Source organism: Apteryx rowi, unplaced genomic scaffold (genome assembly GCF_003343035.1).
Source record: "Apteryx rowi isolate R43461 unplaced genomic scaffold, aptRow1 scaffold_19, whole genome shotgun sequence".
Classification (NCBI taxonomy): domain Eukaryota; kingdom Metazoa; phylum Chordata; class Aves; order Apterygiformes; family Apterygidae; genus Apteryx; species Apteryx rowi.
In genome coordinates, this window is record NW_020448196.1 from 2,002,012 (window position 1) to 2,017,156 (window position 15,145).

Genomic DNA, 15,145 nt, shown 5'->3' on the forward strand with positions numbered 1-15,145 from the left:
CAAAGAGATGATAATCTGTCTTGAAATGCTTACTTCACTGATATTTGAAGAGGGTCATGAGGAAAGAATAACAGACTAGGAGAGAAGTGGRTGGGGACTGGAATGTACAGAGGGGGCTTTCAGGTCAACCTTGTGGAAGTTTACTAGAAAGACAGCTCTAGTCTGATGTAAATCTTGTTTGGTTTACTTGTCATTCCCATTTTCCTAATCCTAAAAAATGCTTACTTGGTCAACTTCTTACATTAGCTTTAAATGGAATTTTAAAGTTTCTGAGGCTTTTCTGATGTCCAGCCATAGTGATTTGCTGTTTGGAGAGTTGTTGATACATAATGCTCATAATTGCTGGAGAGAGGAAACCTGTGCAAAGCCCACAGTAGTACTGGATTTGGTTTCATGTTGGCTATGTCCTATTTGAATTTCATGCTGTATCTTAAAAAGAGTTGTGATGGAACTCTTCCCAGTCCTTGCTACTTGGCTCCTTGATTGTTGTATTTCAGTGAGCATTCTGTTGAAGTGAGCTCAAGTCAAATGCTGCAGACAGTTCACATGTCCATTTTACGAGCTCAGACTTCAAGACATGTTCGTGCTGTGACAGGTTGGAGTGATGACAACTGCAAGACATAACACTGGTTTTGTTTAGGAAGCTGGGCTTGTAGCCAGAGGTCCTTGGCTTAGCTGTGCCAGTTGTGCAACTGTGTGGTCATGGATAAATCACTTTGGTCTCTCTATGCTGCTTTTTTTTTTAGTTATTATTTCTTTTTTCCCTCTCCTCCTACCTATAAAAATCAAGTTAATTCCTTGCCTTAGTGTGGGAGTTTTGAGCRTTTGTGAATGCTTTCATGAATCATAGTCTGTGAATGCTGGTAACCCAGAGCCATGTGAATAGCCTGCAAAGCTTTGATCACCTTTAATTATTAGAAGCTTCAATATTGTGAAGTAGGAGCAAATGACTCGCCTTCTGGAAATGAGGTTTGAAATAAGATTTGTTTTGTATAATGCTTAATGTTTGTACTACCCTTTCAGTAAAGACCTAGCAGTATTTTGCAAGCATTATGGAAAGGATTATTCCCAGTTTTGTGTGGGGATAAAATGGAGAAGCGAAACCCCGTGCATAGCCCACTAATTAATAAGCAATTGTTCCTGTGTTGKGTTCTATTATGCTGCATAGAACTTTCCAGGCAGAAATATGGGGAAGTGCTGCATGGCTTGAATTGACTCAGCCCAAAGGAGCTTCAGCTTCTTTGGCTGAAACTGCGATTTCTGAAGGGAATTAAAAGCTGACTTTTTGCATGGTAGGAAATTCGACGCTTGCACCAGTACGTGAAATTTGCTGTTCAGGATGTGAATGATGTTCTGGATTTAGAGTGGGATCGGCACCTGGAACAGAAGAGAAAGCAGAAGTAAGTAATTGAAATTGAAATACAAAACAATTGTAAGGGGCATGTTAGTGAATCAGGCATTAGTACCTAATCAACAAATAAAAATCACTTTCTTTTAACAGTACAATTTTTTCAAGGGGTTTTTGAGTAAAGCTTGATTGACACACGTAGTTGGAGTTACAAGTTCAGGCTACTTGACTCTGCTTTTGTTACACGCTTGCTACAGCTTCTTGCATGTTATAAATTGTACTTAACAGAAACAAACTGTAAAAATAAGTTTTGTACAGGCAAAATGTGTCCAATGACGGTAGGTAATGATACCCTTCTAATGAATAAAACATCTTGTAGTAAACAAGCTAAATGAATAAACTTGCAGCGTATCTAAAGGAGTAACATGAAGTTGAGACAAATTGAATTGCCCTGTTCAAACCAAACCATGTTTGACCTCATTGAGTTAAGTAGCTAGAACTACTAAACCACTTCATGTATGTATGCCTGCTTGTGGCTAGACATATAGAATGGTCTTCATCCTTGTCTCTTGGTCTGATGTCTTAAGGCGCCTGATAGTTCCTGAGCGAGAGACTTTGTTTAACACCCTGGCTAATAACCGGGAAATAATCAATCAGCAGAGGAAGAGACTAAATCAGCTGGTAAACAGCCTGCAGCAGCTCCGACTGTGTAATCAGACATCTCAGTGGAGTGTTCCCAGTGATACATCTTCTCTTAGCAGTGCTCAAAGGTACGTGAAACGCTTACAAGTTGCTGAGTAGTGTTGAGACTCCTTCTTCATTGCTCCCAGCAGTGTGCAGGGGTGCATCATTCCAAAGAATGATGTGTTGCCGACATGGTACAGGAGGACTTGCTGTCCTAAAAATGATACTGAACTATGTCCAGGTAATACAGAAGCTCACTGATTATAGTCTGTAGCGCACTGTCTGATGCTTATCAGAGGTTTCCCCCTGAAAGCTATTATTTTTATAGTAGTGTAAACAGGATCATAGAGCCTCCAGGCTGAGGTACTGCTGTCTTCTGCCTCTTTAAATTCAGGGGAAGAAGTGAATGGCTCTTAGACTTTCCAAAATAATTCAACATGTATGCATTTAAATAGTATGGTATCTAGAGGAAGAAGTTCTGTTCTGATGGATTTTGTGGTGCAGGTGCCTGCTCAGACAGGTTATCTTATGAGCTGATCATTCTTGCGGATAAGTCAATAATTCTGGTGACTTGTGGCCATATTGGTCTGTTTTTGCTCTTGATTTTGTTGATCTCTTTCTCTGCTCATGGTTTTTCATTACTCTGCCTTCTCCCAGTTTTGACAGTGACCTTGAAAGCCTGCGCAATGCTTTGATGAAAACTACCTTGGAATCGCATGCCAAACCCCTGCCTAAAGTACCTGGTAACTTTTTTTTTCTTATGGGAAAAAAAAAAAAATTTTTAACTTGCCCTTTAATTATAGGCTAGTGACTCTCTTCTGTTTTCCAGCTAAATTATCCTCTGTGAAACAGGCACAGTTAAGGAATTTTCTAGCCAAGAGGAAGACTCCACCCGTTAGATCTACAGCTCCAGGTAAATCTTTAGCTACCTTAGGAGTCTGAAATGCTTTTCAGGAAGGTGACTTACCTGTTGTGGGAACCAGTCCTTAAGTTAGCTTTTGGCTTCTTCTCACTCCTCAACCCCTACTTTTTTTTCTTCATGCTCCCCTATCTTTCCTCAAATGGAATTTCATTCAGTTACCTTCTTGCTGAAGGTTGCCTTTTCTGGCATTTGAGAATCCTAGCAATATAGGCTTAAAACAAGCCATTACAGGGTGTTTCTGTCTTGGCTGTTGGTTCAGATGGTTCCCTTGCCTTAATGCACACACATTGTGTTGTTTCTAATATTGCAGCAAACTTGTCCCGATCTGCCTTCTTGTCCACAAGATACTATGAAGATTTGGATGAAGTCAGTTCAACATCTTCCGTCTCCCAATCGCTCGAGAATGAGGATTCACAGGCAGTGGACCAGGAAGAAGAGGCTGCTCCCGTTCAAGTTCCCCGTCATGCACCTGTGGTCCGTACTCCCTCTATCCAGCCTGGTTTGATGGCTCAGTCTCCATCCTTTGGGAAGCAGCATGTCTCCCTGGGTACTTTATGTGAGTAGTTTCTGCAGYGTCTCTCCTATACAGTGTGTGTTTTGTCAATGTCTTTAACCACTGTATCCACTCTGTGCTTCAAGTCCTGGAGAAATGAGATTGTAGGCTTATGTTGCCAAGTTTCCAGAAGCAGTTAGCAGTGTGGTATGAGCTTGAGCTAAAAGCACCAAAATACCCTGACTCATTGATTATGCTTTTCTGACAGCCTGGTGGTGGCGGGTGGCCGGGAGTGTGTGTGGGTTTTTTTGTGGCTATTTTTGTTTGTTTGTCTTAAGATCTTACTGATATAGGTAACATTGTCTTCCTTTAGTGCCTTGCCTTAAGGATATGCCATTATTTCTTAAAATAATGCCTGAGCGCTAGGAATTTAAAATGCTACTGCATTCAGTTGATGTGGCTCAGGTTAGGACTTCTGAGCCCAGTGAGTAACAGTAAGAATTATGTTTTCATATACTCAATTTTCCTGGTACAAGAGGGTTTTCTTGTTTGGTTGTTTTTTTTTGTTTTATCTCTAAAGCCAAAGAACTGAACCTCCTAAATGAAAATTAAGGTGTCAGCAGAAGTGACTATGACAGCAAACTGAAAAAATTCATCTAATGCACTGAAAGAACAAGTATTGAGACTAATCTGCTGAATTCACTGAGATATACAGAGACCACCAATGCCAGACAGAGTGCTAACTGTTTAAAAAGGCTGTGGGTCAGTCTTGTCAGAAAAAAAATGTGTACTTAGAGGAACTGTAGTTCAACAGAGCTTTCAAGTCTCCTTTGTTTGCAGAGATACAGTGAATTACTTGTTTTGTTTTGTTTTTGTAGTGCCTACATCTTCAAACAGAATCATACCACAAGGGGCAGACAGTACAATGCTTGCAACAAAGACTGTGAAACATGGGGCCCCTGCTCCCACGGTCACTGTGCCGGCACCACAAGCGGCTGCTGCAGCAGCTCTAAGAAGGCAGATGGCTAATCAGTCCCCAGGTAAAGGGATAGCTAATTACCCAGGTGACCTCTGCGCATTTGAATGTATGTCTCACAGAAACTTAGTGTCCTTGAAGGAAAAGACCCTCAAAAGCTGCACCTCCGAGCTGTCCAGCGTTTTTTGTCGTCTTTCTTCCTCTCAGTTACTAGTACAAAATGCCTGAGAAATTCCCACCACAGAATTCTTTGGACCCTTCTCACATGGGCGGCAGCAGAAAAGTTGATGACTCTTAAGAGATCCTGGCATGGCTCAGGAATCAACTGGTCTGCACGTAAGAAGCTCTGGAGACTGCTGGAAAGCAGAGAAAGGATGTCACTGGCCCTTACTAATAACTCTCCATCCTTAGCTATGCAGTAAGGAGATGTGTATTGTAAAACAGTTTTAATATCAAAAAGTTAAAGATAACTATCGCGTTTGGATCTGGCTGTAAGGTTTTGAGTTGTTAGGAGAAAAGTTTCCCAATTTAAGCTTTCGTTTGTTTTAGACATTCCCTGGTGGTTCCCCACTACTGCAGTGTCAGTGCAGGAAAGAAACAAAATTTGGCTACTGGTAGAAGAATTGAATTAGTCTATTTACCTTGTCCAAGGAGGGCATAAGTGCAGAAAGTGGACTAGTGACCTGAATTTTGGCAGAAGCTGGGGTGTAATTAGGTCATATTTGTTAACCAAAGATGTTATAATGCAGGTAAGGGACATCTAGTAAGTATAATTAGATTTGGTCAGCCAACAAGGAAAAATGTGCTAACTCTGTATAATGCAGCCCACTTCTCTGGGGTACTTACTGAGGGCTGGGGTGCTCAACGTTTTGGGTCGAMTAGGCCACACACTTTCTAGAAACCCTTGTGGATTGCTGCTGGAGTTACTTGTACACAGCATATTAAATGAAATGCTTTGTGTGAAGATATTTACCTCTGCATTTGTGGGGTTTGTTTTTTTTCCTCCCCTCTTAAAGCTGTAAGCACGTCCTTGACTGAATCAACTCTGAAGAACGTTCCTCAGGTGGTGAATGTGCGAGAACTCAAGACTGGTGCGTTGACTCCAGCTGTCTCTGCAGTAATAGGGTGAGTGTGGTTGCTCCCCTTCTTTCTGGCAGCCTTCAGTTGCACTTGCAATAGAGCACATCTACCGGTGGGGGAGCAGTAGTAGTATTTTAGTGTGACTCTGCTTAAAGTGGATGCATTTAGGGGAGAGTCTTAGAGTTGGGGAACAAAAAGAAGAAATGCTTTCTCTCCACATCATTCAGATTTGCTAATGGCTTGTCCTGAACTAGCAACGAGGCCAGCGTTAACATTCTTCTCCATTGCTCTGTGAAATGTRTTTTAGTGCATCCCCTCCTGTTGGGGACCGGTGGCTTCATTGCTAAGGCACATTCAGGATCTGGAATCCTTCCGGTCACTAATAAATGTGCATGTGTTCCATGTCTTTCTGTGAAGGAAGTGCACCTCTCTGTCACTGAACACAGCTTAAGCTGTTCAGATGTTCTTTTTTCTTCTTCCTTGTACATTGCTGAGAAAACCTTCTCTGGAGTTACGCTTCTCCTGTCTGCCCCTGCATCCACACTTTGGGAGAGGGAGAACTCTGCTCTGGCTCTCTTGGAAACTTGTCTCAGAAATTTCTTGACATCAGAATTTTGCCTGAAAGGTTGGGTGTCGATAGGGATTGATCACTTTGGGAAAAAAACAGAGCTGCAAGGCTGTCTTCCTCATGAGTAAATTATGAATGTGGGCTTCTGGTATTTAACCTTAAATTTTTTAAGATTTCCTCTGAGTTAGCTGTAACTCTTGGCTTTCCTACACTCTGTCTCCTGCAGACAACAGCCAGTTCAGCTCATTCCGGAGATTTCTCTCTTATCACCAGGCTCTGTCACCAGCCACAGAACTAGTTCTTCTTCCTGTCGTGGTAACGACCTTGAAACTGCCTTTTCTTGGAGTTCTTATGAACACTTTAGCCCAAGATAATGCATGGCTGTTTCTGGGCTGGGGAGGCAAGGGCAGTACTGAAATATTTGAGCAGTGTCAGGGACTACTGCATTTCTGTCACAGTATAAGGGCATTAAAAGCAGGATAAACTTGCCACGTGCATCTGATAAGTCCATGTGGAATTGCAGATGCTTTATTCGGATAACTGTGGGCTAGACATGCAGCTCTTGAAACAATTTCTGTTGTCACATTACTTCAGATTGTCACACGTGTTTACTCCTCACTATTGAAAAGGAAAGTGGAATTCCTTTGATACTGCTTATCAAAAAGGGAGCAGAGTCTTACAGTGCGAAACTCAGCTGCTGACCTCAAACCAAGGATTCTGCATTTTAATTGGGAGACAATTTGGGAGGTTCTTTCTCTTGTATTTTCTCCTAAAAAATGATAAATTTGGGGGGGGGATCTGGATTATATTAAGTATAGTTTGCAAACGGTTGTGCTCGGAAATTTTGCTATAACAAGTGTTATGATAGGGAATTCTCCACCTCATTTAAGTTGGTTATGTATAAAATCAGTTTAAAGAGATTTCGTGGGTTTTTTCATCATAACTATGAAAAACTAAGTAAAGAGTACTAGCTGTACATAGACAGGACATGAGTAAGTGATACGTGTCTGAGATTGGTGTTCATCTGAGCTGTAGCTAAAGACCTGTCTTACTTTTGAGTAGTTTTAGAATGGCAGTATTGAGTGTTTTCCCTAATTTATAGAGCACTATCCAGCTTTATATCTTGGAGGCTTTTATAGTCTTATTTTATAACTGACTTCATAAAAATGTGCTAACTAAAAATGCTACCCAGATGAACCTGTGCCTGCCAGCCAGATTCAGCACTAAAAGACCATTCACCCAGCAAAATTAATTCATCAGTTTTTGCAACTTTAGACGTCTTGTCTCTTTTGCCACCACAGCACACTCTTTGGGTTGTTAAGCAGTAATGGTTTTTCAGTTGTTGTCAGTTGTTCAATGGCCTGTGGTTAGGCATACTGGTGGTCCCAGTCCAGTTATTTGCATATACTGAAATCAAAGCTAGCCTTTTAGTATTGTCAGAGAAGCTGTGGGCCAAGTGATCTTGGACCTTTCTGTCTGATCTGATAGACAGCCTTGCAAATRTGGGTCAAAGCACTGTTGTGTGGGACAATGTGCAGAGGTTTGCAGAACTGCCCATATTTTATATCTGCTTTGCCCTCTGTTTGATACTTTTTACAAAATATTGTATTTTTTACCAGATGCTGCAGTAAGAATGAATATTATTGCCATTTTAGTAAAATGCCAGGCTTGTGTCCTGCTGGAAGGAAATTCCCTTGTAAAGGGAGATAACTAGGGTCACTCGTTATTTACAGATGATATCCCTGGGATTTTGTCCATTCCTTTTAAACAATAGCCAGAGTTCTTCAGAAGAATTAAAGTCCTCTTATATTTTGAGACCCAGAAATAGAGAAATATGAAATTCATATCTTTCACATACATAAATCACACTATTGAAATAGTTTGAGAAGCTTTAGAAATACAGAAAGTAAGTCATAGCTGATAAACTTGATCACCAGCTTTCAAATCTTTACAGTAGCATTTTACTTTATGCCCATGTTCCTTTTTGCTCCAGTAAAAAGGAATAAGGCTGATTTAGYGCTTCTTTATAGTCACTTAATTTCTTAATAAAGAACAACCAACTGCATGCAATGAAGCTTCATCCTTGTAGTGAGGTTCTAGTCCATCTCCAGAGGGCTACGTGAAGGATCTGCAGCCAACCATGTGTAAGATGAGCTTGCACTGGCTATGTGATATTTAGAGAACCCTGTGGTTTCCATTAAATCAGCTTCATCTGTGGGAGCTCTACTGAGAGTGGTACTGCTGGCTCACACACCRGTGTGATCTTCAAGTCATTACCTCTTTGTTAGTTTTGTGTGTTTTAAATCTGTGCCACCAAGGCTAACTAGCTTGTGATTGAAACCATGCTCAGAATAAGTTTGCCAACCAGCAAGCCCCCTCTTGATAGACTGAGACCACAGCTTCCCTGCTAATCTTCAGGGTGCTGGGTGTGATTCCACAGTAGACCAAAGTCTATACAGTAAGCATCAGCAAGAGTGACTCTATCATCACTAGTGTCGGACTAGTGCTAGGCAACAATAACTCATGCTTAACTTGTGTAATCAGGGGAGAAGGCTCCCCGCTCTTATCATGAATTTCAAAGAACTTCTGTTTTTCTTTCTTTGTCTGGGGTTCACATGAACTTGAGCTTTACAGCAGCTCCTTTCCAGTATGGACTCTTTCCAGTGCTAATCTGAAATTTTCCTTGTTTGCTGTTATTCTTTTGCTCTGGGCGGAGGGCAAATCCAGGCCGTACAACATAGATCTCATTGCTGCAGGGAAAGAAGGAAGAACATGCAAGTATTGTAAAGCTGTTTAAGGCACAAAACCCTATCCAAAACCTGTTGGCTCTGCAAAATTATTCTTRCATGCATGTGACCCCTTTCTCTGGAATATAGTAGGAAATTTCTGTCTGCTGGCCCTTAGCTGACCAAATAGTAGATGAGGTTTGGGAGTTCTCATGGTTTATCAGAAATAGAACTTTTGATGCCCAGATTCAGATAATGCCTAGGGTTTGCATCCTCAGCTCTTTACGTAATATAGAGATTGTTTCTCTGCCTTAGAGAATGGTAGGCCTGCATCCAGRTGGAAACAGCCTACCAGATTACAAGAAAGCCAGCCTTTGCCACAAAGAGAAGGCAATCTGTGTTGAATTTGTTGCACTTCTGAAGGCTTCTGGCACTGACCATTTAAGCTGGTGAATCTTGTGGCCCACTGACTTTAGATGCTCCAGCTGGATGGCAGTTGCCAAGCTATGGTAACTGGTGTGTTAATGGCACACTGGGTACAGGGTGCTTCACCTCAGAAGTAGCTGCCCTTCTGCAGTTATTGTCTGTAGGCTCAGATGTATGATTTATTTCATGGTAGAAATTCCCAAACTTATATTGTAAAATACATGTTAATCTTATCACAGTTCTTGTCATGAAGGCATTAATATTTATACTACACTTCAAAGACATGAAGCAGACTTCYTTCCCCCCCACCTCCCTCCCCAGTTTTGTCTCCTTGCTCAGCACTTCTGAGAGTTGCATGTATTTGTCTGGTCTCTAGAACATAAAGGAAGCTTCTTACACTTGTTATACACTAGGCATAAAATTGTAATCCCCTTACCTGCTGATTTTTCATTCAGTTCCCTGTAAAATAGAAAGGGTTGCCTTTCTTCAGAGGCATRAGAATGTGTGAAGAAGACTTGATCATTTAAGTCCAGAGCTTTAAACACATTTGCAGACTTCCTTTGTTAAATGAGGACAATTCGTTTAAGAGGTTTATTCCCTAATCAGATTTGTTCATTTGGAGTTGTGTGGGGAATCTTTAATAGCAGTGGTTGTTCAAGACTTTTCTGCAAGCTGTGGTGGGGTTTTGGGGGGAGGGGGGGTTGTTTGGTTGTTTGGTTGGTTTTTTGAGAGGGAGAGGGAGAGAAGAAAATCCACTTTTAGACTAGTCATTCATGTAATGTTTTCTTTTTTCTTTAAGATCATCTGTACCTCACTCTGCAGCCCAGGCAGTCCACCAAGTTCTGGCAACCGTTGCTACAAATCAAGCTAAACAGGTATCTTGTTAGAGAACGCTCTCCCTGTGGAGTACTGTACCCAGGCAGATTCAGTATAGTTTAGGGGTTTCGTTGTTGGTGATCAGGTCATCTGACAATCTCTTTTCACAGCTTGTCCTACATTCTTGGCAAACCACTTATTTATCTGTGACCTTGACAGGGTGGTGCCAGACATATCTTTGTTATGTCTTGACTTTTTTTTCCCCCTTTTGAAGACTCTTGCAGCTTTCTAATGGCCACAGCCTTGCAGCRGTAAGGATTGCAACCAACAACAAAACAAACTGTTAGCTAGATGTTCCCAAAGGTCACCCAAAAAAAAAGTGCTGAGCAATCAGTGGAGAGTATTTCTGCATCCTGTATTTTGCTGAAAACATTTGTTATTGGTGGACAAGCTGCTGGAAAGTTGATATTCACTCTTCAAAAACCAGTCAGTGTATGGTCTTTGTGCCCTGGAGTCAATGAATCGTTGTGAATGGGATTTACTGGCCTCTGTAAGACACTTGTTGAAAAAGCTGTGTATTGACTCTGTACCTAAGTGTAGAGACATATGGATCCAAGATGGAAGGGCAAGTATTTTGACCACCTTCCTTTAGCTTGTTCTTAAGCTATTGCATGACTCTCTTAATATTAGACTATCCTAAGGCCTTYGTTAATGGACACAATGCATTGACCTGAAGTGGTTTTGTGGGTGTTTTTTGTTTTGTTTTAGACACCTCTAACAAGCTCACTTAAGGCACAGACTCCACCTTCCTCTGCATCAGCACCTTGTGCTATGGCTTCTACAACTGGTCCAACATCATCTGGCAACAAAATCTCAGGTCAGTAGTCTTTGGCAGAGATGGAAATAAGGGCTGGGTGTCTCTTGCCACCTGTCAGGGCGTGCAGTCCACAGAATGAAGACGTTAAGGAAGTGAGATCTACGTCTGGGAGTCTGCTGTGCCAGTCATGAGGGGGAGAATTTGGGGGGAAAAAAAAAACAAGGTACAGAAGTGCAAGAGAGTGGTGTTGTACTCAGCTTTGTGTTTTGTCTGTGTGCTGGCACCTAGAATTCAACGATACAACCATTCTCCTTTCAGAGTGGACCCAGAAYGTGTAACCCTTAAAAATAAATGTTCAAAGCACATCTACCAAAGGCTGCTGTGATTTGACATCAAGTCAAAAGGCAGCCATCTTTGCTGTTTTGTTTTTCAAACATGGCACTTTTGCAGGAAAGTAACAGTAGTGTTTTTTCCATATATTGATATCTGGTTCGAGTATTTCTATACTATAGGCTGCAGCACTGAAGCAGCGTCTGAACTAGGTTCAAAAAAGCTAAGTCAGGTACTGTCTCTGCTAAGCTCTGGGTTGTATGACCAACTTTAAAGCCAGTTCATATACCTTCATGCTGCACTGTGGTCTGTTGCACTGAGTTTAAAAGTTTATATGAAAAGAAATGTTTAGTTTACAGCACTCAGTGTAAACAGGGGAAAAGGGAACTGTTAGGGAATGAAGGAACCGATTGTAATATGTTTTAGATAATAATGTTTGTAGTGAGCATGGTTTTATAAACCTCTTGCATAAATGTCTGAAATCTATCTCTGTTACTGTTCTGCCTTTAATCCATGGATGTAGGTTGCCTCTTAGCCAGGGATGAGAAGCAGTAAAAATAGCCAGGAATTGTATTTGACATAACAGCCACTTCTTAAATTTTGGTTTATTGAAAATGTCAGCTTTTGAATTTGATAACACTTCCTTTTTATTTAAAATGTGTTTTGTTATGATGATGGTTTCGTGAAAGATTTTGCCAAGGATTTCTTGTTGTATTGTTTAATTTTTATTGTAAAGATGGTGACCCCTCTCTTTGCTTTAATCAGATATGTTACTGCCTTAAATCTCTGAAATAATTCACATGTTCTCTGATGTTGTAACAGTAGCAGGAAYGTTTCTGTGCACAGATATCGGACTCTGTATAGGTGGTAAAAACAAGCAGAAACTTCCTGAGGAAGTGACTTGCATTTTGAAAGCTTTTGTTTGTCTTGAGCTTTGTTTCAAATTGATAAAACTGTACACTGCTTATAGGTATGCAAACTATTCCCTCCTCTTTTTAAAGCTGGATGACATACTGGTATACTTATTTCTTTATGGTAATCCTGTTGTACTTGTAACTTACAGGACAAGGGACGGTAAAAACAGTTGCAGCTGTGACTTCTACAGTGACATCAGTACCGGCAACAACTGCACAGATTAGCAAGGCATTCTCATTTTCTTCTGTCGGGTCTGTATGAACTTTCAGATTTCTTTGTAGTTGCCATCAAATAGTCGTATCTGTTGTTCCAGCAGGTGTTATCTACAAGCTACATTATATGATAAAATGGCAGTTGCAACAGTACAAGTATTACGGGTGTGCGGGGGTGTGTTTTTTGCATCAGAGTTCTTGGAAGTCCTTCTGGTTGGTGGAAGCCTACCTGAGTGAGGTCTTAAGATCTGTGAGAATTAAACACAGTCTTGTGTTGCTTTGAATCCCTCGGTCTGTAACAAATCAAGAAAAGAGAGCAAGTAATTCTAAACTGGCTTTCTTTTCACATTTATCTACAGTGGGCTGCTGAACAACCTGTATGTCCTGGTGTTTCTCAGCCTTAGACATTGGGCAGTTTGCCAAGTGATGATTTGAGATTAGTGCAGTATGACAGTGATTAAAGTGCCAGCTCATGGGCTGGTGAACTGGATTCACTGACTGGCTTTGAGTGCAAGTCACCTGCCAGTTCTGAGAGGTGCAGAAGGACATTTATGCTTCATATTGAAGGTTGGGATTAAGAAGAAGGAAAAAGCAGCAGACCATAGCTAGTCTTATATCCTCTMCTTTATTTAGTGAAGAAAGAGCAGCATCAGGAAAATCTTTCCTAGCAACTTAGGCAGGTGCTTGTGAGAATAAACCTTCTTGCTATACAGCAGCAAGAGAAGAGGCTGAACTCTGGAAGAAGGAGGGGAAGGAACCTGGATGTGGCATATATATGCTTGCCACCTCTGAGGATGTAGTGCAATGAGAACGATGTTGTTTTTTCTAACCTGGACTTCCGTACACAGGTTTCAAATGCTAGTAAGAGGTTGAGAGACAGAAGTGCTGGAATTCCCAGTTAGGAATTGAAATMTATGCTGATGGCCAAACTTGCCAGTGTATGTGTGTGGTGTGCGTGTCTGTGTGAGTGGAGTTTTTTGATTTTTGGGAGGGGAAGGTTTGTTGTTTAGGTGTGGGGTTTTGTTTTGTTTTTAAGACAACAGAACGAATTCCATGTTGTGGCTTGAAAAGTAATCCACTCGTGAAGCTGAGTGACTAAAGAGTCTCAAAAGCRTCTGATGACTTCTGTTATATAACAAAGCATGCAGTGTGGCATATGTTATGAACATACAGTTACTCTCTAACCTCTCTTATGGGGTGTTTTTTAGAGATGAGAAGTGAAAATGTCTTTGATCATATCTTGTTGCGGGGGGATGGAGGACTCCTTGGAAATAACTGCTTGAAATTCTGCGTGTTTACGTATCTAATGCTCGTAGTTTTTCTCTTTATAAAGGAGATAATATTAAATATTTCAAAACGTGCATACTTTCAAATGGCTGTTTTAATTCCATCTTAACCATTTTTCTGCTGRTTTTTCAAGTGGGTGTTATCCATAACACCTCACTGCATTGTTCAAAGGGCTAAAATAGTCCTCTTGAGAGAGAAACTCAGATTTAATAAAATAAATAAACCCTGCCTTTGCTCCAGGATCAGTGCCTCAGCCTGTAAACCGTGTGCTACATAGGGTGCTGTTGTCAGTGATGTGGTGTTATGCAGCCTGACTTGTAGAGCAGCAGGCCGTCTTTGAGGAACGGAGGACAAGGCAGTGAGAAAGCAAAAAGCATCTGGGAATGAAGGTCTCCAGAGGACCCAAATCCTCATTATGAAAGACTACAGTGTTTTTGCAAGACTATCTTTACTGTGGAATAGTCACGTAAATTCTTGATTTCTGTCTTGCAATGAGTCATGTGGTTGGAAGTTTCAACACTTTCAGCTAAATGTCATTCTTTCCCTTTTTCCCCTTTCCTTCTAGGTCTGGATTTAATTTTGGTGTTGTCACATCAGCTGCTGCATCACCAACACCACCCAGCCTCACTTCCTCGCAAGGTTAGTTTGGAGAAGTGTACAGACAACATCTCTCCTAAGAGAATGCTTACTCTTAATTCACATGGCTCTTAATTTATGTTGCAGTTCTATTATTAAAATTGCAGTAGCTGCAATAACATTGTGTACATTTGCTGGATTATGCCATGTCATGCAAAAGAATCTAGGCCACCTGCCTTTCCTTTAAGAGCAAGGAAAATATGTGCTGCCAAGAACATCTAGGAGGTATTAGTTTATGAAAAGGGTAGTATCTGGAGTCTTTTCCTCTGCTGTCTTTAATCTCTAGATTTTAAAGTTGCCAAGGTGGTCTGCCACAGAGGGCTGTTATTAAGTGGAGTGAGCGTTTAGTAATGGGAGGGGAAGTTGTGGGGTGGCTTTGTGCTGCTTATAAAATTGATTTGAAAATAGATAAGCTGCCTTTCCTACTCCATTTCATAGGTAGATCATATTCATCCTATCTGGAAAGAAGGGCCCGATACATCTGCTTGCTAGTATTCTTGAATTACTGCCTTGAATTCACTGCCTGTATTTCAGCCTTGAAAAAGAGCTTGTATGCTTGAAAGCTTTTTTTTCTCTCTCTCTCTTTTAGTGTTATCGGTTGCTCTAATAAAAGATATCGCCTCTTCCTACAAATCTTGTCTTGCTTATATCCTTAGACCATCACTGCCAAAGCAATGCTACTGCTATTCTGTTATCTTAAGCGGAAAGAACCAACTTGGCTTGAAAGTTAATGATTCAGTTAATGTAAAAGTTGAGGTAAATAGCACTGATTAAAGAGGAATGGGAGAAAGAGGAAGCATGAGACTTGTAAAGCACAGCATTATACATGGGCARTTGCCTCACGCTGCTCTGTGGAATGGTAGGAGCACCTTTGCCTTTGTTAGCTAGATGGAAGAAGAGGAGAAAGAA

At 41.0% G+C, this 15,145-nt stretch overlaps 1 protein-coding gene across 3 annotated transcripts in view; it reads left to right on the forward strand.

The window, feature by feature from the left end:
* NUP214 (nucleoporin 214) overlaps window positions 1–15,145 on the forward strand; it is a 47,197-nt gene that overhangs the window by 15,737 nt on the left and 16,315 nt on the right. For all 3 annotated transcript variants that reach the window (XM_026062146.1, XM_026062147.1, XM_026062149.1), the window contains exons 18-28: window positions 1,297–1,400; window positions 1,936–2,118; window positions 2,690–2,775; window positions 2,862–2,945; window positions 3,265–3,510; window positions 4,326–4,487; window positions 5,440–5,548; window positions 10,023–10,098; window positions 10,808–10,916; window positions 12,250–12,352; window positions 14,166–14,239. In XM_026062146.1, the coding sequence (XP_025917931.1) occupies window positions 1,297–1,400; window positions 1,936–2,118; window positions 2,690–2,775; window positions 2,862–2,945; window positions 3,265–3,510; window positions 4,326–4,487; window positions 5,440–5,548; window positions 10,023–10,098; window positions 10,808–10,916; window positions 12,250–12,352; window positions 14,166–14,239 (1,336 nt within the window). The remainder of the gene's footprint in view (window positions 1–1,296; window positions 1,401–1,935; window positions 2,119–2,689; window positions 2,776–2,861; window positions 2,946–3,264; window positions 3,511–4,325; window positions 4,488–5,439; window positions 5,549–10,022; window positions 10,099–10,807; window positions 10,917–12,249; window positions 12,353–14,165; window positions 14,240–15,145) is intronic.